Genomic DNA, 23,235 nt, shown 5'->3' on the forward strand with positions numbered 1-23,235 from the left:
ACAGCCGGGTATCGGCTTTGTGTAAGACAGTCATAACCTTTGATCAGGCTCTTGATAAACAGTCTACACCACAGTATGTATATGGGGTCACCCGGGCAGGGGCAGCATATAGGGAGAGATTAGAAAAGCTGAGTGAGATGCTGGAACTAGAACGGAAGCACAGAGAGGAGGGGTGCGAGCAGCAGCAGCTGAGAGCAGTTATGTCACAGATGGACACTGCAGCTTCGAGACACAGTGCTGATGTAAATACAGTTGTAGACTGGAAAAGAGAGTTAGAAGAATGAGTGAAGTAGTACATAACAAGATATAGTGTCCCAACAGCTCCAGCTTATGCAGACACAGTTGAGGAAAGATATATTGTCCCGACAGCTCCAGCACATGCAGACCCTAGGTTAGGTGTGATGCTGCTTCAACCCCGAGAAAAAAAATCCCTGGCCCATCTTAAATTTGTAAAAAAATTTTAGGGAGTGTTTTGTTAGGACGATGCAGTCCGAGGTGAAGGGTGATGAGTCTAATGTTTTTGCGTACCATTCACCTCGGGGTGTATCTGCTGATTCAGGGAGGCCAGGAGTTCCGGGAGGGTACTGCCAGCTGCCGAGAATGGGCAGGTCCCGTTCGGCGGAGCCCCCTCGGGATCCCATGAGAGGCCCCACCTTGTGTTATTTTTGTGGACATCTGGGACATGTTAGACGTTTTTGTCCCAGCCTTGTGCCAGGGATTGTTCCCCGAGAACCCCGGGCACCATTTAACCCCCAACAGACCCGGGAGTTCTCTAGACCACCTTTCGGAGTTAGATCTCCGTATCCAGCAGTGAATGACCCTAGGCAGTATCAGCAGTATAATGGTCTTCAAATCGTTAACCCAGTCTCACAGGTGCCTTCTGCTCCTGTTCCTTCCCCAACGGCTTTCACTCATCCGTGCCCGGAGGTCCATGCCATTCAGGGAGGGGTCGCTCCTCCTCGTCCCTACGCTCCCCTGATCAAGGAGCTACGGGAACATGAGGACCGGACCCTGACTAAGGATCTCTTTGGGGCGGAGGTGGCAGCTGTTGGATGGAAGCCGTGCCCAGATGGGGATGATGGATTTTTCGGGCTTCCCACGGCAGGTAACACTGATTGATGGAGTGCTCCCCCTGTTCCCCTTACCCTCCTTGCTCCCCTTTCCCTGGGCAGGGACGGTAGACCTTATGACAGAGGGAGAATAGAGGGGCTGCCTTGGGAAGACATCCTCATCGATACAGGAGCCTCAGTTTCAATAACGCGACACAAATTGCAGTCACCCCCTGGACTGCCTGAGACTACACTTTGGTAGGATTTGAGGACTCCTGTATTCAATCAGTAAAAAGTCGTCCAGTAAACCTGAGATTTCAGGACACAGGGGGATCAAAGCAAAGGGGTCTTCGATGCGCTTTTTGGGTAAACCCACAGTTACGGTACACTATTTTGGGAACTGATGTTTTGGGAGCAATGGGAATTGTTGTTGATTTATGTAACAAAGTCTTGTGGCGGAACAAATAATCCACTATCTGTTCTGTAATTGTCCCTGTGGAGGAGGAGGAGAGTCATAAATTACCCATTGCTAGCTTCGGAGTATGTACTGGTGAAAATGTTGAAAATGCTGACAATGATGCTTTAAAGAATGAATTGAAGCAAAAGTTCCCTGAATTGTGGATCTCAAAGAAAACTGATTGTGGGTTAATGCAAACTCAGGCTAAAATTGATGGTGAAAAACTGCCACCTTTCCAGCGTCAGTACCGTATTCCGGAGGACGCAATCCCTTACATAAGGGTAGCAGTCAGTGAATTGGAGAAACAAGGTGTTGTTGTGAAAGGTAATTCTCCATGTAACAGTCCTATTCTACCTGTAAAAAAGGAAGATGGCAGTTTTCGAATGGTAGTAGACCTGAGACTTGTAAATAAGTACACTCCCTCAGCTGCTCACCTTGTTGCATCTGTCCCTGAAGTTATGTCGCAGCTGAGGAGTGATTGTAAAGTATTTTCTTGTTTGGATATTGCAAATGGCTTTTTCTCAGTACCCCTAACACCTGAATCTGCACTCCGCTTCGCATTCACTTTTGAAAATGTGCAATACTTGTTCACGCGGCTGCCCATGGGATTTCACAGTTCTCCTGTGTATTTCCATCAGGCATTGGCTCAGATGTTAGAACCCCTCGGGTATGGAGACAAAGTCTTACAGTATGTGGATGATTTATTGATTCAAACTGTCGATGAAGGTGAACACAGAGAAACCCTTGAAAATGTTTGCCAGGCTTTACAAGAGGCAGGACTCAAAATGAGTCTAGATAAAGTACAATTGATGAAATCAGAGGTTAAATTTCTGGGTGTGTCTGTCTCAGCAGAAGGAAAGAAGCCCATGCATAATAGGGTTAAAGCTATTTACGCTGTCCCCATACCAACTAATATTACTGAACTCAGAAAATTTTTGGGTCTTATTAATTTTTCCAGAGAATTCATTGAAGATTTTGCTTATTTGGCTAAACCACTGTATGATTTATTGAAAAATGTTGATAATGACTTTGACCCTGTTAATGTAGAGGGAACCGCCTTACAGGCTTTTGAGGGATTGAAGCGCGCCCTTACGGCAGCTACTGCATTGGTTAACCCTGACCTTTCCCAGCCTTTCTACATTCAGACTCACACCGGTGATATCTCTATTTCTTCTGTGCTCCTACAAAAATGGCCCAAAGAAAGCCCAGAAGTGTCTAGTCAGTTTTATGCCCTAGGTTATTACTCCAGGTTGCTGACCCCCGTGGAAAAAGGATTCACTCAGTGCATGAAGCACCTACTGGGCGTGCACTGGACTATGAATCAAGTGAAGCATATAGTGGGATTTGCTCCTTTAATTCTACAAATCCCGCATGTCACTTTAAAAACTTTGCTGAAAGGAAAAGCTTCAGGGATTAATTCACAGAGAATGGCCCAATGGATCATTGATTTTGAGACTAGAGACTTACAAGTTGAAGTAGGTGAGAGATATCACTTAGCCCAGATGATGCAATAAGCAGGAAAAAGCCACGATTGTCAAATTAAACAGGCTAATGTTACTCCCTCTCCCTTCCGAGCAGACTTTCAAGAGGGAATCCCCTGTGCCTATATTGATGGAGCTCGCTATTGGCATGAGGGGCATTACGTCACAGGCTTCGCTGTGTGGTTTCCAGCTAAGCCATTGCTGCTGCAGTATAAACTCCCTGGTCATTTCTCCGCTCAAAGAGCTGAGTTGGAAGCAGCTCTACAGGTCATTCTCGTGTGTCCAGAGCCAATGAATATCTTCAGTGATAGCGCATATGTCGTGTCGTCACTCACTCTATATCTTAATGTATGGGCCCTTAGGGGGATGGTTGATTCTCAGAACAAGCCCTTGCAGCATGCAGACATTCTAAAACAAATTGAGCAACGGGGCAAAGAATTTCCAAAATTATGGTCCTTCTGTAAAATTAAAGGGCACCAGAGGCTAATTCCTGACCCCCACATCCTTGGCAATGCATATGTAGATCACGCGGCCAAGGAGGCTGCACTCACAGGCGATGACAAATATCCTCAAGAAGTCATCGCTGCAGTCACTGAGAAACCCCGAGAGCCCCCCCTTGTCTTTTCTCCTCTGCAAGATCTCGTAAAGGCACAGGAGAAGGATGGAGACCCATCCCTGTTCAATTCCCTTGAGTCCCTGCCAATTGAGGGGGAGTGCTTGTATTACAAACGGGTTAATGACAAACTTGTGCCTTATATCCCAACTACAATGATTAAGTCTTTGCTCAAATTTTCAAGCTAAAAAGGTGATTAAAATGGTTCATATCAATAAGTGTAGACTTCTTAATTATTTTACTGAGATTTCTGGTAAGGACTGATACTGCACTCTTTTTTTCTATTTTCTCCAGGACCGCTGAAGATTTTCATATTCGACTCCTAGGACCATGAACCTATTGGATGACCAGGAGAAGATGTTTCACACTATACAGTGGGACTCTGATAGTGTGAGAGGGGGAGAAGATCAGGAAAATCCAGAAGACAAAGAATGAGAAAAAGACCAAAAGACTTGACTATTGTGCAACTTATTTTTTTTGGGACTATTTGAATTATTTATTTTATTATGTGTTTGTTCTATTTTTAGGGACATTTGCCTTACACACACACGTGCATAAAGTGCTGAATTAGCTCAATATTCTTATTTTCAGTAATTCACCCATGAATATTACAGTACTGTATGTTGTACTCTGGATAGAGTACAAGAGGGGGACTTGTAAGAGAATGGTCAGCCATAATATACTGAGCGGCCATGTTGTCTCTAGCAGCCATTTTGTTGAAAGTTAGAGATGATTCAACTTTTACAAAAGAGCTAATAAAATGTACTAAATGGAGGATGGAAAATGAGATCATGTCTCCTAGCAACCTCAGCCGATGTGCGTAGAGGAAGATTGGATCGATCAATAGGGTCACAGGTCACCAAATATATGGTCAGTATGCTTATACGTGATAGTGTGGTAGCGAAGTGTAGAGTAGTTAAAATGTCAGGATGTAAGAATTTAGGGACCTAGACTGGAGAGAATGATAAGATTTTAGGACAGTAGCCATAGATACCAATGACTTATGGGTTTTAGTGTTGCTTGAAGAAATGTTAATTAATATCTTCATATTATGTCATTATATTCTCTGTTCTAAACCACGTTTCTGTAGATTACCATGAAAACGCCTTAGAATTATAATGTTAACGCCCTCTGCTGCAAAATACAGCTTTCTTTGTTCTGATAATGTATAAGAAGCCCCTGTTACTGTCGATCGGGGCCATTCCATCGCCATCATGCCACTGTGCCTCACCATGGCCAGGGCACAGAGCCTTATCATCGCCAGACTTCCTAGCGAATCTCTGCCTGTCTGTATTCCTGTTTTTGCCCGCATATTCCAACTCCTCTGTTATTCTGTATCTGTTTTGCCGTGTATCTCCGAATAAACCTTCAACCTCAGCTTCGAGAAGGATTGTCTGCAATTTTATCCGACTCTTCCACCTCTCTCGATAAGAACATTTTCTTACAAGCATAAGGTCCCCACATACAATATAATATCATTCAAAGCCCCCATAAAGTATAAGAGCCCTATTGAGAGGAAAAAACAACAAAAAAAAAAAACCTGAAATTATCCATGTCATGAAGGGGTTAATAAAATAAAAATACTTTGGTTAATACTTCTAGGTTTGTGCTGCTTGAATAATTTAGTCCTTTTCTGTATAAATATTATTATTTTGTGTCATGTCATATATTCAGAAGTAGCTGAGAGTTCCCACTGCTGATGTTACAGTAGACTGGACATGATGAAATCAGAAGCAACCAGCAAACGTCCATGGAAAAATGTTGAGGATTGTAAAATAAGTTCAGATATTTTAGCACATTTTACCACATCAATAAAATTGTGTAGTGTTGCCGTTAGTAACAAATCTGCCACATTTAACATACAGTACTCATATCTTAAAGGGGTTGTCCACTATAAGGAAAATCCCTTCTTGAACTAAATGTTTGGCCCAGATAGAATAAAAAAACCTATATTCACCTCCCGTGCTAGTGCTGTGCCAGTGGAGTCAACACTCACGGTGCTGTTGCTATTGTGTGGTGTTGTGACACGTGGTGCCCAGCGCCCAATCATCGATGACTTCCTAGGGCTTCATATTCAATCCATAAGAAGGCGGAGACAGTGACACCAGCGAAGATTGGGCACCGAGCACCACATGTCACAACACCGCACGAGTCTCCAGGACCACAAGTGCTAACGCTGCAGGAATGGCGCAAGCACGGGAGGGGAATATAAGTTTTTATTTTATCAGGGCCAAACATTTAGTTCAAGAAGGGGTTGTCCTAGTAGTGGATAACCCTTTTAAAGTATATAAAATGTTGTTGGTAGTAATTGAAACTTACCTTTATAGAATAGCTGCAGATGCTGTATAACATGACCACAGCCAGAGTGCTCCGAAGTAAACTATAAAGTGATGATCCAAACCCAGCAGTTGCTGCAATATAAGTGATATTATCAATCTAATATTGCTTTCAGTAACTTGAGGAAATAAAACAAAATACACTTACGTATATTTATCGAGATCCTAAAAAAGTTAAAACAACAAAAGTACAGATTCATGACACTTTGTTGGTATGGAGCACATAGAGCATTTAAAGTTTTAATGACAATAAATATCAGAGGAGCTCAATTACATAATACAGTACAGTAACAACAGTTAAAAGACATATGAACAGTATACAGACGTATGAAAGATGCACTATATGGACAAAAGTATTGGAGCATACCGCTTAAAAGGAGTCTGTCACCCCCAAAGGGCTAATTAAATCATTCATACAGGTATGTAGGGGATTTTTGCCCTTATAAAAATCCCACCCGTAGTATAGATTTTAGTGGTTTAGTTGCCAGAAATAAACTATTTATTTTGCTTGCAAAAAAAGGGGCATCAGTGCACCCTAGTATGGCCAGTAGTGTGTTAAGCCCCCTCTACTTGCAAACTAAGCACGTTGTTGTTTCAAATCAAGTGAGTGCTGCCTGAACTCAATCAGCCACTCTACAGCTCCGCAGCAACTCTACAGCTCCGCAGCCTTGCTCAGTGTCTTCGCTGGCTACTGTTTGCACTACAGTTCCAAGCGGTGGAGGCAGACAGGAGAGCATATCCTAGCATATATATTGTGAGTAGCAGTTTGTGCTGAAGCATGACACCAGGCAATGGTGTGCGCCTATACCAGCGGTAACCTTAGGACATGGATTGAGTTCAATGTACAAGCTCAAACCAAGATGGAGCCCAGGTACAAAGATCATGTCTGCATGACTCACTGCTTCTTACTCCTCAGTCTTCTTTTGCTCCAGGACTCTCCAGCTGTAATGAGGTCTATATGAGCAATAAAATTGCTATGATATTATTCAATATAACAAATACCAATAAAAGGCACAGACGTGTACAACAATTGTGTAAGTTATAACGTATTAAAAAGGGAATATATTTTATTATTCATTTAGTCACCCGAGTGTTCGTTTTTTACTTTATAAATGCCAAATAATTCTTGCCTCCTGTGATCTTCTTTATGGTCTCTTTTTCAGTGTCAAGAACACAATTATGACAGTCTTGATAATGTGGGATGGGAAGGCCCTAGGGGTATGTGACCGCACAGGGTGCATCTCACTGTCCCTTTGAAGCGGGTGCCATGCTGTCATTTCCGTACAGCAACTTAATCCCTTCACTACCAAGGGTGGTTTGCACGTTAACTACCGGGCCAATTTTTACAATTCTGACCACTGTCCCTTTATGAGGTCATAACTCTGAAACGCTTCCGTGGATCCCGGTGATTCTGACATTGTTTTCTCGTGACATATTGTACTTCATGTTAGTGGTAAAATTTCATTCATATAACTTGCATTTATTTATGAGAAAAACGGAAATTTGGCAAAAATTTTGAAAATTCCGCAATTTTCCAAATTTGAATTTTTATGCCCTTAAATCACAGAGACATGGCACACAAAAAAGCTAATAAGTAACATTTGCCACATGTTTACTTTACATCAGCACAATTTTGGAACCAACATTTTTATTTGTTAGCAAGATATAAGGGTTAAAAGTTGACCAGCGATCTCTCATTTTTGCAACACCATTTTATTTTTACGGACCACATCACATTTGAAGCCACTTTGAGGGGTCTATATGATAGAAAATACCCAAAAGTGACACCATTCTAAAAACTGCACCCCTTAAGGTGCTTAAAACCACATTCAAGGAGTTTATTAACCCTTCAGGTGCGTGACAGGAATTTTTTGAATATTTAAAAAAAATTAACATTTAACTTTTTTTCACAAAAAAAATTACTTCAGGTTCAATTTTTTTTATTTTACCAAGTGTAACAGGAGAAATTGGACTGCAAAAATTATTGTGCAATTTGTCCTGAGCACGCTGATACCTGATATGTGGGGGGGGAACCACTGTTTCGGCGCATGGCAGAGCTCAGAAGGGAAGGAGCGCCGTTTGACTTTTTCAATGCAAAATTGGCTGGAATTCTGATCGGACGCCATGTCGCGTTTGGAGAGCCCCTGATGTACCTAAACAGTGGAAACCCCCCACAAGTGACCCCATTTTTGAAACTAGACCCCCTAAGGAACTTATCTAGATATGTGGTGAGAACTTTGAACCCACAAGGGCTTCACAGAAGTTTATAATGCACAGCGGTACAATTAAAAAATCATATTTTTTCCACAAAATGATCTTTTCACCCCCAATTTTTATTTTCCCAAGAGTAACAGGACCCTAAAAGTTATTGTGCAATTTGTCCTGAGTACACTGATACCCCATATGTGGGTGTAAATGACTATTTGGGCACATGGCAGAACTCGGAAGGCAAGCAGCGCCATTTGACTTTTTTGGCTGGAATTGAGATCAGACACCATGTCGCGTTTGGAAAGCCCCTGATGTACCAAAACAGTGGAAACCCCCCACAAATGACCCCATTTTGGAAACTAGACCCCCCAAGGAACTTATCTAGATGTGTGGTGAGAACTTTGAACCCCCAAGTGCTTCACAGAAGTTTATAACGCCCAGGCGTGAAAATAACAAAAAAATTTTTTCCCACAAAAATGATATTTTTGCCCCAAAATTTTTATTTTCCTAAGGGCAACAGGAGAACTAGGACCCCAAAAGTTGTTTTGCAAATTGTCCTGATTAGGCTGATACCCCATATGAGGGGGTAAAACACTGTTTGGGTGCATGGTAGGGCTTGGAAGGGAAGGAGCACCATTTGACTTTTTCAACGCAGAATTGGCTGGAATTGAGATCAGATGCCATGTTGCGTTTGGAGAGCACCTGATGTGCGCAAATAGTGGAAACCCCCAATTCTAGCCCTAGCCCTAACCCTAACCCTAACCCTAGCCCTAACCCTAACCCTAGCCCTAACCCTAGCCCTAACCCTAATGGGAAAATGGAAATAAATACTTTTTTTAATTTTATTATGTTTCCCTAACTAAGGGGGTGATAACGGGGGGTTTGATTTACTATTTATGGTGGTTTTTATGTTAGACAGCTGTCGCACGCTAAAAGACGCTTTTTATTGTAAAAATAGTTTTTGCATCACCACATATTGAGAGCTATAATTTTTCCATATTTTGACCCACCGAGTCATGTGAGGTCTTATTTTTGCGGGACGAGTTGACGCTTTTATTGGTATCATGTTCGGGCATTTTTTGATCGCTTTTTATTTCGTTTTTTGGGACGCAGAATTTACAAAAACCAGCGTTTCATGAATTTCTTTTGGGTGGTGCGTTTACGCCGTTCCGGGTGCGGTAAAATTTATAAGGCGGTTTTATTCTTCGGGTCAGTACGGTTACAGCGATACCTCATTTAGGTCTTTTTTTATGTTTTGGCGCTTTTATGCAATGAAAACAATTTTATATAAAAAATAATTATTTTTGCATCACTTTATTCTGCGAGCTATAACTTTTTTATTTTTTCGCTGATGATGTTGTATGGTGGCTCATTTTTTGCGGGACAAGATGACGTTTTCAGCGGTACCATGGATATTTATATGCGTCTTTTTGATCGCGCGTTATTGCACTTTTTGTTCGGCGGTATGATAATAAATCATTATTTTTTGCTTCGTTTTTTATTTTTATTTTTTAAGGGGTTCGCTTAAGGGGTTAACTATTTGGACAGTTTTATAGGGCGGGTCGTTACGGACGTGGCGATACCAAATATGTGTACTTTTATTGTTTTGTTTTGTTTTTTATTTCCAAAAAATGAATTTATTGGGGAATATTTTTTTTTTTTTTTTTATTTATTTGGCGATTTTTTTTTAATTATTTTTACACTTTTTTTTTATTTTTTTTTTACTTTATTACAATGTCCCATGGGGGACATCACTGTCCTGTGACAGATCGCTGATCTGTCACATCACAGATCACTGTAACAGATCAGCGATCTGTCACAGGCACTGCACAGGCTTCCTGCAGGCCCCCGGAGGTCCCCGTCGCCATATTGGATCCGGGGACCTGCAGGAAAGGAGTCCCCCACAACAGCGCTGCACATTGCGCTGCCGTGGGGGGCTCAGGGAAGCACGGAGGGAGCCCCCTCCCTGCCGATGCTTCCCTTTAACCCCCGGTACACCGCGATCGTGTTTGATCGCGGTGTGCAAGGGGTTAACGTGTCGGGGCGGTCCGTGACCGCGCCTGACACATTGTGCCGGGTGTCAGCTATGATAATTAGCTGACACTCGGCCGCGATCAGCGGCGCTCACCACGTGGGCGCCGCTGATCGCGATGACGTAATATTCCGTCCATGGTAATTAGGTCCATGGTCACATGGACGGAATATTACGTCAATTGTAGGTAAGGGGTTAAAAAGCTTGTAGTGAACACTAGGCAAACTGTCAATGAGTAAAAAAGGCAACCAGATTCCCTCTCTGACAGACTGTTCAGTTGTTCATGGTCTTATCTACTTAGCAGTAATGAATTCAGTGGCTGAAACAAGAATTAATGTGGTCTTCAATACTTTTTGTGAACAGGACTTTAAAGTAAAGGATTTTCTGAAAGTTCAAAACTTTGTTTTGTAGAGGTACAGTTGAAACTAGAAGTTTTGTTTACATACACTATATAAAAAGGCACATATGCATTAGTGATGGGCAAGCACTAAAATGCTCAGGTGTTCATTGCTTTGGTCGAGCAAATTGGAATACTCGGGTGCTCGACCCAAGCAATGAGCCCAATGTAAGTCTATGGGAAAACCAAACATTTTTGCTGCGATCCTCCCTGGGGGTCATTTTAGGGTCTAAAAACGTCTGAAATTGATGGGAACAGTGCTCAAATGACATGAGCACATCATGGGGAATACCCCTGGAAGCATTTCTGTCTCCCAGGTCACAGCTGTGAACAATGTTGTCACTTTTACAGGAGCACACTGAAACATACAAAAGCGAAACCAAAATGGATTTTCCTGGGAAATATGTTAAGGAACATCCTTTCCAGGGTAATGATTTGTGTGTAAGACAAAATAAATAACCCAAAAGAAAAATGTTCCTCCACACCTTGGGCTATGTTCACATGTAGCGTTTTTGATGTGTTTTTCAACTTTACCATTGCTTTCAACCAAGACAAATGCATTCACTGGGAAATGTGATTTTAACATTTTACAACCTTATCTGGCCATGTGGAGTGTGACACATCATCAGACTTATCCTGTTTCATTTTTGAAGGAGGGACTCTGAAAGTCACAAAGTAATAATAATAATCTTTATTTTTATATAGCGCTAACATATTTCGCAGCGCTTTACAATTAGCACACATTATCATCACTGTCCCCAATGGGGCTCACAATCTAAATTCCCTATCAGTATGTCTTTGGAATGTGGGAGGAAACCTGAGTACCCAGAGGAAACCCACGCAAACACGGGGAGAACATACAAACTCCTTGCAGATGTTGTCCTTGGTGGGATTCGAACCCAGAACTCCAGCGCTGCAAGGCTATCCACTGAGCCACCGTGCTGTCTATTTTTTAAGGGCCAGCAGTCGGCCTTCACTTTTCTTAGAGAGCCATAAGCCGGCTATGCATTTTTGTTCCCATTATTAAACAGTGGGTCTCTTATACAGTTATTGCGAATGCAGTGAGTGGCAGGGCTGCCCAAAATTTGGACGCACCCCAACAACCCATTGAACAGACGTCATGGATGACCACATGCAACCAAAGTTCCAAGTATTCATATGGTACTCCCATATTGTTTTCTTATGCACTGAGTGCAAGGCCTGCCCAGCCCAAAATTACACTCACCTCAATAAGACTTTGAACCCACGTACTGGATAGCCACAGGAAAACCAAGTTCACATTATTCATTTGGTACTCCCATACTGTTTGCTTATGCATTGAATGAAAGGCCTGCCCTGCATCAAAGTTATATGCACCCCAATAAGCCTTTGAACCCACGCACTGTATGGCCACATGAAATCAATGTTCCCATTATTCTGAGTTTTTTAAGTCACCTAAAGTTTGCCCATGAAGTGAATACAAAATCTGCCCAAAATCTGCACAGACTTCAATCCCTCAAGGAAGAAATATGGAGGATGGTCTCAGAAAAATGTTTTCCCAGTTTAAAGGAGCAGGTCTCCTATACTTGTAATGCCCATACACTAAGTATATAAGCTGAAAAACATTTTCCCCTGGGGGGTACACATCAATCTACTGGGTAAATTTTTTTTTTACGGCCATCATAAACACCCTTAGAAAAAAGTAAAATGGCTGTTGCATCACAGAACACACTCACCCTCATGTTCTAGTGGTGGTGTCTGAAGAGACGTGGAGGATGGCCCACTAAAAATGTTTTCCCAGTTTACAGGAGCGGGTCTCCTATACGTGTAATGCCCATATGTGACACCCCAGGAGTCCAGTTGCCACAGTAGCATTGCCTCCCTCACAGGATGTCATGCCTGGAAGCAAGGAGGGTTTCCCTAGCCAGATAACACCAGCATGCAACACCTTTCCTGACTCTAGACCAGAAGGGGTTTCAGGAAAGCTTCCTTATTAGTTCTGGTTTGGAGGCGGGGTTGGTCAGTCTATGAGAGTCTGTACAAGGTACAGGAGCTGTGAGGAGCTCGTCCCAAGAGCAGAGTGAAGAGAGAGGAAAGTGGAAGTTTACGAAAGCCTGGGGATTGGAGCTGTGACCAAGCTCACCCCACGGAAGAGCAATAGTCCCAGCAGCCAAATCCAGAGGGCAGGAGACTTCAGGCCTCCTGGCCCCATAACACACCTGAAGGCACAGAACCATACCAGAGCCGGAACCACCATGAAGGGGTGACACCTGCAAAAGGCTCAAGCTGCCTGCTATACAGGCAAGGACTAAAGAACAGTAAGGATCAAAGGACTGAGCATAGCTTCATGCAGCAAGAACCTCATAGGACAGCGCAGAAAGGAGGCCTCCAACCCATCTGGCTTAGTGGATACTAAGTTGCTTCCAGGCTGCCAGGATCTCCATTACCATCTGTAATCAGTGCCTTGGACTGCCTCACAAACCATGAGTAAAAGTGTGAAGACTGTACCCTACTGTGTCCTCAGAGTTATTTACTGCACCACCCGCTCTGCACTACAAACATCACCACTATCTTTAACATTATAAGTGCCCTGGGACTTAGCTCTACCTGTGGAGAGCTGTTCCAACTCTGCTGCCTCACCATCAGCCCCAGCAGTCTCTTTAAGCAGCGTCGGCTATCCCTTGTCAAATACCACAGGTGGCGTCACGAACTATATCTTATAAACTTTATTCCCCTTTTATCATCATTTTCATAGGATACCCAGGGCCACGGACCGGGTCACTGCTGCCGTGACACATCCCTTTAAGAAACAGCCCAGTACAGAGTATCCCCATGGCCTTGCCCCATGCAGAGATGGAAAACTGCTGCTCAGTAATGGTGGAGTACCAACAAAACACCGGCGGGTTAACCGCTGACCCGGTGTGTATTGGAGCGAACTCTGTTACTTCACAGAGCCGCAGTAACAAATGCTGGAGCCTGTTAACATCACAGGATTCGGCAGAGGGAGCGCTAGTGTACAGTCTCAAAAGCTGCTGGGTTAGAGTCCTTCTAGACCACTAGCACTCGGCGCCGCAACTGCGGTGCCAGGTAGAAGCTAACCTAACAGAAACCTCACTGAAGTGTATACAATGCCGAACTGGCGGACATCACTTACCAGCCTAGACTCAGGGCTGGAAAGCGCAGTCTAATGGCACAGAAGAATGGATGCATACGGCGCCGCTCTGACAGGCGCTGCAGTAGATGCGGTACAGTGGTGCCTTATAGCTTTGTGCACACTGGTGCTAGCATGTGTGAGGAGCAGTGTCACAACTCGGCGCTGACTTTAATCTCTAACCCTACCAACATGTGTATCAAAGGGAAGGGGTTTCATAACAAGTCAGTCAGCGTTTCACAAGCATCCATCAACACACACACCTCTACCAAATACTGTGTATACTAGCGCATGGACAAGCTGCCATGCAAACCTTTTACAGCAGTGTCCTTCCGGGACCTTCCCGATGGTCCAATCCAAGCTGGAGAAGGACCTGAGCATGTGACCTCCAATCTCCAATGAGAGATCGTCCCACGGCATGCTCAATAGACTGAAAGGAGGACTTAGTCCCTGGAGCTGCTTGCTGTTGACAAGCATGCGTTGCTATAGCCGGACCAGAGGTGGCAGCAGCAACCAAACCCAAAGTGCCAGTCTGAGCAGAGCGCCGGGATCGTTGAGTCTGCTGAGCAGGCTTCTCTGCGGCCGTAGAGGAATGGGAGACCCCCGAAGTCAAGGCTTGGGATTCCTGCTGTGCAGAGACAGGAACCTGACGCCTAACACATCGCAAGATTCTGTAATTTAAACGAGCAACCCCTGGGGCAGAGGGCCACCCCCAGGAGTAAGATGACCACGTCCACAAAGTTGGCAAGAAAAGTACGTGGAAGGACGGCCGTTCTTGCCCATCGTGATCAATGGATTCCCGATGAAAGCCTTACTGGACACTTGCTCCCAGGTGACAATGATGCCATATGTCCTCTTTAAGCAGTACTGGGCTGTTTCAGACATTACTCGCAGCCCAGATGAACACCTTGCCATCTTGGCCAGTAATTGTCAGCACCTGCCTCAGATCGGGTATAAAGAGGTGACCATTAAGATTGACCAAGTAGAATTGCAGTCACAAGGTTTGATTATCATTCATATTGACAAAAGAGAATGGAATCCATTGATTAATCTAGGCCAGTGGTCTCCAACCTTTCTGACCTAGAGAGCCACATTCAGCTCTGAGAGAGGGTTGTGAGCCATATCCAGCTCCTGCCCCCCGCACAGTAGTGGAACCAGAGCCCCCATTACGGGTATAATGATAACCAAAGCTTTTTGACAGAAATCACCCCGAAGCAGTATAACAAGATCCAGTGGTCATCACAATACCCCCATTCAGTATTCTCCCAATACACTGCCATAGCCATATTCAAGCAACTCGTCTGACAGATAGTATCATCCGGTCTCCAGCGTACCATACTTACGTTATATCTAAACCCCTACGACAAGTATATGTGCATCAGATCTGCTCTTCTGTTTAGGGCTTCTCGCAAAATTCACCATTTTTAGATTTTCTTATCATACCTGTTTGCTAGACCTGGAGCTCTTTCACCAACCTGGCAAACAGCCACAAGCCACAATTGATGGGACCGCAAGCCATATGTGGCTCCCGAGCTACAGGTTGGGGACCCCTGCTCTAGGCACTAATGTAATAGAAAACTGTGCTGGAGAAGTTATTGTTTTGTTGCAACAGGTAGCCGAGACTGCCAATTCCAGTCAGCAGTGGGTCCTGCGAAAGGAAATCAGAGCACTGATGCAGAGACAACAGGTAGAGCTGTCTGGTGGAGAAGCTGGCAGTGTCAGAGGGAGTGATCCATTCCCCATTGCAGTACCCCCAAGGAGTGAAATGTTAATTTGGTGTCGGGCAGCAATAGGCCTCAGGAGCCAAGATTACCAGGCTCTGGTAGAACCAGTGTACTCTGATAGTAGGCCCACTATCCTGACAGCAAGGGGGGTAGTTGATGTCCACAAGGGGAGAGTACCAATATGCATCCTGAACTGTGGGGAGAAAGAGGTTCATTTACCCCGGTATGCCACCCTTCCTAAGCTGTTCACTGTCAGTAACAATGCAATAGAGGCAGCTGAGTCCTTGCTTCTGTCTGACCAGGTGGAGGACAATAGCTCTGAGGGGCAGCTGGAGGATTGGTGTCAGCAGCTACCCGAAGGCACTGACTCCACCCCTTTGTACCAAAAGCATGGGGCTTATCAGGTGGCTCGACAGTATGAGCGAGTCTTCAGTAAACATCCTCTAGACTTTGGGCAGGCAAAAGGGGTCCAACATCATATCCCCACCGGAGATCATCCGCCCATTAAAGAGAGGTACCGGCCTGTACCCCCAGAACACTATCAACGTGCCAAGGAAATGTTACAGGAGATGAAGGCGGCTGGGGTAATCAGACAAAGTTGTAGCCCCTGGGCAGCTTCATTAGTCCTTTTTAAAAATAAAGATGGTACCATGAGAATGTGTGTTGACTACAAGCGGATTAACAAAATTACATATAAGGACGCCTACCCGCTACCTAGAATTGAGGAATCATTAGCTGCATTGAGAACCGCCAACTATTTCTTGACTTTAGATCTCACCAGTGGGTATTGGCAGGTTCCCGTGGCAGAAGCAGACAGAGAGAAGACAGCGTTTACGACACCTTTTGGAAGTGCATTGAGCAGCAAGGTGGTGTGCTGGTAAAAGGGGAAAAAAAAAACTTTTTTAAATCTTCTGCCTGAGCGAGTGTGACCGAGCTGAGTGTGACCTGAGCGTAAGTGCGAACTGTGGTAAGTGTGTGACTTGAGATTCAGTGACTTTGGATTCAGGAAGTTTCCAAGGGAGGTATTACTGAATTGCTGTTATATTTTATTACTACTTTTTATTTATTTTTGCTTATCTTATTGTCTGGTGCAATCCCCATTAGGATGTGCTCCACTATTGCCAATGCCATCCAGTGCACGTCTTGCCGCATGTATGAAATCCTTGAACAGCCGGTTGAGGGTGCATACTGCTGTGCAAGATGTGAGCACGTTGTGCAATTGGAAGCCCAGATACTGGATCTAAATGTGCAGCTGGCAACACTGAGATCCATAGACAATATGGAAAGGAGTCTTCTGCTCACTGAGCAGACGCTCAATGGGATAGATGAGGGGGGGATGCTAGGTTGTAGCTGCAGGACAATGAAGCAGCTAGCTGGGTGACAGAAGGCGGGGTAGAGGGAAGAGCACCAGGGAGGCTAGTCCTGATCTGGCACACCCCAATAAGTTTGCTAAGTTGGCAGATGAGGGGAGTGTTAGTGCAGGAGTAGCACTGCTGCAGCAAGGCATGTCCTCTGAAAGCCGGAGGAGTGTCTGCTCCAGTAAGGGGGGAAATAGGAGAGCAGGGCAGGCCAGACAGGTTCTAGTAGTGGGAGACTCAATTATTAGGGGAACAGATAGGGCAATCTGTCACAAAGACAGGGATCGTCGAACGGTGTGCTGCCTACCTGGCGCTCGAGTCCGACACATTCGCTGATCGGGTTGACAGATTACTGGGAGGGGCTGGTGAGGATCCAGTGGTCAAGGTGCACATTGGCACAAATGACAAAGTTAGAGGTAGGTGGAAGGTCCTTAAAGATGATTTCAGGGAATTAGGCTGTAAGCTTAAAGCAAGGACCTCCAAGGTGGTATTTTCGGAAATACTTCCTGTACCACGTGCCATGCCAGAGAGGCAACGGGAGATTAGGGAGGTTAATAAGTGGCTCAGGAATTGGTGTAGGAAGGAGGGGTTTGGGTTCCTGCAGAACTGGGCCGACTTCTCAGTTGGCTACAGGTTCTACGCTAGGGACGGGCTGCACCTCAATGGGGAGGGTGCAGCTGTGCTGGGGGAGAAAATGGCTAGAAGGTTGGAGGAGTGTTTAAACTAGGGACGGGGGGGGAGGGTATTTCTTTTATAGGAGGGGAAGACAGTGCAGATAGACACCTGGGCACAAATAATGACATTGGGGGTGGGGGTGGCATGGGAGATGGGGTTGGAACAGTTAGTAATTTAAGAAAGAATAGAGGTACAGAGAGATACATAAAGTGCATGTATACTAATGCCAGAAGCCTCGCCAACAAGATGGAGGAATCGGAGTTAATGTTGTTGGAGCATAATTATGACATGGTGGGGATAGCTGAGACATGGCTGGATGAGAGCCATGACTGGATGGTTAATTTACAGGGCTATAGTCTGTTCAGAAATGACCGTACAAATAAGCGAGGGGAGGCTTGTGTTTGTATGTAAAATCATCCTTAAAACCCATCCTTCGTGATAATATATATGAATCTAATGAAAATGTAGAGACCCTGTGGGTAGAGATAAGGAGAGGGGGGAAAAATAATAAATTACTGATAGGGGTTTGTTATAAGTCTCCAAAAATAATGGAAGCAACAGAGAATATCCTCATAAAGCAAATAGATGAAGCTGCGACTCAAGGAGAAGTCATTATGGGGGACTTAAACTACCCTGAAATACATTGGGGAACCAAAACCTGCAGTTCCAGCAAAGGTAATAGGTTTTTGACAACTATGAGAGACAATTACCTTTCACAACTGGTTCAGGACCCAACAAGAGGGGGGGCACTGCTAGACCTAATATTAACCAACAGGCAAGACCGCATATCAAATGTAAGGGTTGAGGGTCACTTGGGTAATAGTGATCACAAATTAATAAGTTTTCATGTATCCTTTAATAAGATGTGTAGTAGAGGGGTTACAAGGACACTAAACTTCAGGAAAGCAAATTTCCAACGAATGAGAGATGATCTTGGTGCAATTAACTGGGACGATATCCTGAGACATAAAAATACACAAAGAAAATGGGAGACGTTTATTAGCATCCTGAATAGGACCTGTGCACAATATATACCGTATTTGAATAAACATGCTAGAAATAGGAGGAAACCACTATGGCTAAATAGAGCTGTAAGGGGTGCAATAAGAGATAAAAATGAAGCATTTAGAGAATTAAAGCAAGTAGGTAGTGATGAGGCATTAAATAAATACAGAAAATTAAATAAATTCTGTAAAAAGCAAATCAAGACAGCAAAGATTGAGACAGAGAGACTCATTGCCAGAGAAAGTAAAAATAATCCCAAAATATTCTTTAACTACATAAATAGTAAGAAACTAAAAAATGATAATGTTGGCCCCCTTAAAAATAGTCTGGGTGAAATGGTGGATGAGGATGAGGAAAAAGCCAATATGCTAAATGACTTTTTTCCAACAGTATTTACACAAGAAAATTCCATGACAGATAACATGATCAGGGATAAAAAATTCTCCATTAAATGTCACCTGCTTAACCCAGCATGAAGTATGGCGGCGTCTAAAAATCACTAAAATTGACAAATCCCCGGGCCCGGATAGGATACACCCCCGAGTACTGCAGGAATTAAGCACAGTCATAGATAGACCATTATTTTTAATCTTTAAAGATTCCATAATAACAGGGTCTGTACCACAGGACTGGCGTATAGCAAATGTGGTGCCAATATTCAAAAAGGGGACAAAAACTGAACTTGGAAATTATAGGCCAGTAATTTTAACCTCAACTGTGGGTAAAATCCTGGAGGGTTTTCTAAGAGATACTATACTGGAGTATCTGGAGAAGAATAACCTTATGACCCAATATCAACATGGGTTTACAAGGGACTGTTCCTGTCAGACTAATCTGATAAGCTTTTATGAAGAGGTAAGTTCTGGACTGGACCAAGGAATGCAGTGGACATGGTGTACATGGACTTTTCAAAAGCTTTTGATACGGTGCCACACAAAAGGTTGATACATAAAATGAGAACAATGGGGATAGGGGAAAATATGTGTAGGTGGGTTAAGAGCTGGCTCAGGGATAGGAAACAAAGGGTGGTTATTAAAGAAGCACACTTGGACTGGGTCACGGTTAGCAGTGGGGTACCACAGGGGTCAGTTTTGGGCCCGCTTCTTTTTAACATATTTATTAATGACCTTGTAGGGGGCATAGAGAGTAGAATTTCAATATTTGCAGATGACACTAAACTCTGCAGGATAATCAATACAGAGGAGGACAATTTTATATTACTGGAGGATTTATGTAAACTAGAAGCTTGGGCTGATAAATGGCAAATGAGCTTTAATGGGGATAAATGTAAGGTCATGCACTTGGGTAGAACGAACAAGATGTATAATTATGTGCTTAATTGTAAAACACTGGGCAAAACTGTCATTGAAAAAGACCTGGGTGTATGGGTGGATGACAAACTCACATTTAGTGGCCAGTGTCAGGCAGCTGCTGCAAAGGCAAATAAAATAATGGGATGCATTAAAAGAGGCATAGATGCTCATGAGGAGAACATAATTTTACCTCTATATAAGTCACTAGTGCGACCACACTTAGAATACTGTGTACAGTTCTGGTCTCCGGTGTATAAGAAAGACATAGCTGAACTAGAGCGGGTGCAGAGAAGAGCGACCAAGGTTATTAGGGAACTGGGGGGTCTGCAATACCAAGACAGGTTATTACACTTGGGGTTATTTAGTTTGAAGAATCGAAGGCTTAGGGGTGATCTTATTACAATTTATAAATATATGCGGGGACAGTACAAAGACCTTTCTAATGATCTTTTTACTCTTAGACCTGTGACGGGGACAAGGGGGCATCCACTATGTCTGGAGGAAAGAAGGTTTAAGCATACTCACAGATGCGGATTCTTTACTGTAAGAGCAGTGAGACTATGGAACTCTCTGCCATATGATGTTGTAATGAGTGATTCCCTACTAAAATTTAAGAAGGGACTGGATGCCTTTCTTGAAAAGTATAATATTACAGGGTATATACACTAGTTTCCTTTTTATTGCGTTGATCCAGGGAGCTAGTCTGATTGCCGTATGTGGAGTCGGGAAGGAATTTTTTTCCTCAATGTGAAGCTTGCTGTTTGCCACATGGGTTTTTTTTGCCTTCCTCTGGATCAACGTTAGGTTCAAGTTAGGATAGGATATGGGTTGAACTAGATGGACTTAAAGTCTCCCTTCAACCTTAATAACTATGTATTACTATGTATTACCAATGGGCCTCGGCGATTTTAACTACATGCCGTTCGAGCTCAGCAGTGCACCGGTGACTTAACAGTTAATGGAATGCTGCCTAGGACATAAAAACTTTGAAACTATTCTTCTGTACCCGGATGATATCATTGTCTTCTCCAAAACCTATGAAGATCACTTGAAGTACCTAGCCGAGGTGTTCGCAGCTCTGTCCAACTTTGGCTTGAAAGTAATGCCGTCCAAATGCCACCTTTTGAAACCCAAGGTGCAGTACCTAGGCCATATGGTAAGTGCAGAAGGCATGGCACCAGACCCTAACAAAGTCACCATTATCAGGGACTGCCAAAACCCAGCAACATTCATGAAGTACGGCAGTTCCTCGGGTTGGTAGGCTACTACCGGAAATTCATCAAGGGCTTCACGAAAATAGCTGCACCCCTGCAAGACCTTCTAGTGGGCCAACCCAAGAAGGCCAAGAACAAGAATCTTCAGTTTGAGTGGAACAACAAGCTAGAAGAATCTTTCACATGGTTGAAACTGGTTCTCACGGGAGATGAAGTCCTGGCCTATCCTGACTTATGACCAACCATTTGTACTTTACACAGACGCCAGCAATGTGGGATTATGAGCAGTGCTGTCACAAGTGTAGAAAGGCAGAGAGAGAGGGATTACCTATGCCAGCAGGAAGATTTGTCCCACTGAAAGGAACCCCATCAACAACAGTTACTTTAAACTGAAGTTCCTCGCCATTGTCTGGGCAGTAACGGAGCGCTTCAAGCACTATCTGACTTCAGCAATGTTTACCATCTACACGAACAATAATCCACTAACACACCTTGAAATGGCAAAGCTGGGTGCATTGGAGAATTGATGGATGGCCCAGCTGTCCAATTACGAGTTTACCATCAAATACCGAGCGGGGCATAAGAAAGCTAATGCTGATGCGCTGTCCAGGATGCCCAATTCACCAGACAGGGGAGAAGATCCAGAAAAACTTGAAGAAATCGAGTTACCAGCCTTCCACCGTCCAGTTGCAGCCCAGCGCTCCCAAGGGGTGAGGAATAAGCGCTATATCATACGAGAGGCAATGTTGAACCCATTGCCTCATCATGAGTGGGCAGAGACGCAAGATAGTGACCCAGCCATTCGCCTAGTAAAAGAGTTGTTGACACAAGCTGACTCACACCCTGGTTCAGATGCTCCACAGGAAGCGCAGCAGTTGTGGAAGGAGAAGGGCAAGTGGTACATCTATGAAGGTAAGCTGTGTCAGAGGAACATCAACTCATGCACCCACGAACTGGTATGGCAGGTGGTAATCCTGAAGCGGGATGCGCCAATGGTCTTCGAAGCATACCACGATGGAACAGCACATTTCGATGGAAGAAGTTGAAGGTACTACTTCATGAAGGATTCTACTGGTTGGCATGAGGAGAGCCATTGAGAAGTGGTACCGAGAATGTGGCCCATGCAACCTGCACAGGAAAAACAGCAACAGCCAGTGAGCTCCATTACAGCCCATAGTCACAAAACAGCCTCTTGAACTGGTAGCTTTGGATCACATGAAGTTGTCTCCGAGTAGGAATGGCTACACCTATGCTCTGACCATCGTTGACCATTACTCGAGGTTCTTGGTAGTCATGCCTGTCAATGACCAAACATTGAAGATGGCCACCAAAGCATTTCAAGAATACTTTTGTTGACCGCATGGTTACCCTGAACAAGTGTTCACTGACCAAGGCCCAGCCTTTGAGGAACAAGTGTTCCAGGAGTTCTGTAACCTGTATGGCTGCAAGAAAATTAGGACAACGCCACACCATCCGCAGACAAATGGCATGTGTGAGAAGATGAACCAGGTGGTAATTGACCTATTGAAGATCTTGCCTCTGGAAGACCAAAATCTATGGCCAGAGAAGTAGCCGGATCTGGTAGATCTATACAACCATATCCCGGTAAACTCTACCAACTGCAACCCAGCCTACCTGATGAGGGCAAGACCTGGCAAGTAGAGATGAGCGACTTAGCCTTTTTTAGGGTCGAGTCAGGTTTCATGAAACCCGACTTTCTCAAAAGTCGAGTCGAATGAAATCGGCCGACTATAGGCAAAAGTCGGAGGTTCGACTGAAACAAGAAACCCAATGCAAGTCAATGGGGAAGCAAAGTCCACAGGGAGTGGAGGACAGTAAACACACCTACAGTGCCCATTTCAATACCAACAACATCAATTGTTATTACTTAAGCTTGTCAACCTTAATTTACTTTATAATAATAGTTATGCATTGAAAACTGGGGGTTATTTGGCTAAAGCTCTGGGGGGGGTAGGGCTGGCTCCAGGTTTTCGTGTGCCCCGGGCCAAAGAGTGTCAGTGCGCCCCTTTAACATATAACATAATTCATGATGCTCCCGTACGGCACAGAAATATAGGTATAGTACAATGAAAAATACTTCACTTCTTACATGACGTGACTGATATCTATTTTAAATTCTACAATAGCTCAAAAAACGAACAGTATATTACTCCATACAGTATTATGGCCACCACATAGTGCGCCATACAGAATAATGAGCCCCATATATTTCTCCATACAGA

At 44.0% G+C, this 23,235-nt stretch overlaps 1 protein-coding gene across 1 annotated transcript in view; it reads right to left on the minus strand.

Moving 5' to 3' along the window:
* Positions 1-23,235, minus strand: part of LOC141054931 (pecanex-like protein 2) — a 2,173,030-nt gene that overhangs the window by 1,187,500 nt on the left and 962,295 nt on the right. Inside the window, exon 14 of the mRNA XM_073551818.1 lies at positions 5,920-6,011. Within this exon, the coding sequence (XP_073407919.1) occupies positions 5,920-6,011 (92 nt within the window). The remainder of the gene's footprint in view (positions 1-5,919; positions 6,012-23,235) is intronic.

The sequence above is a fragment of the Dendrobates tinctorius genome, unplaced genomic scaffold, assembly GCF_039654945.1.
Source record: "Dendrobates tinctorius isolate UK_male_01 unplaced genomic scaffold, ASM3965494v1 ptg000181l, whole genome shotgun sequence".
Taxonomy (NCBI): domain Eukaryota; kingdom Metazoa; phylum Chordata; class Amphibia; order Anura; family Dendrobatidae; genus Dendrobates; species Dendrobates tinctorius.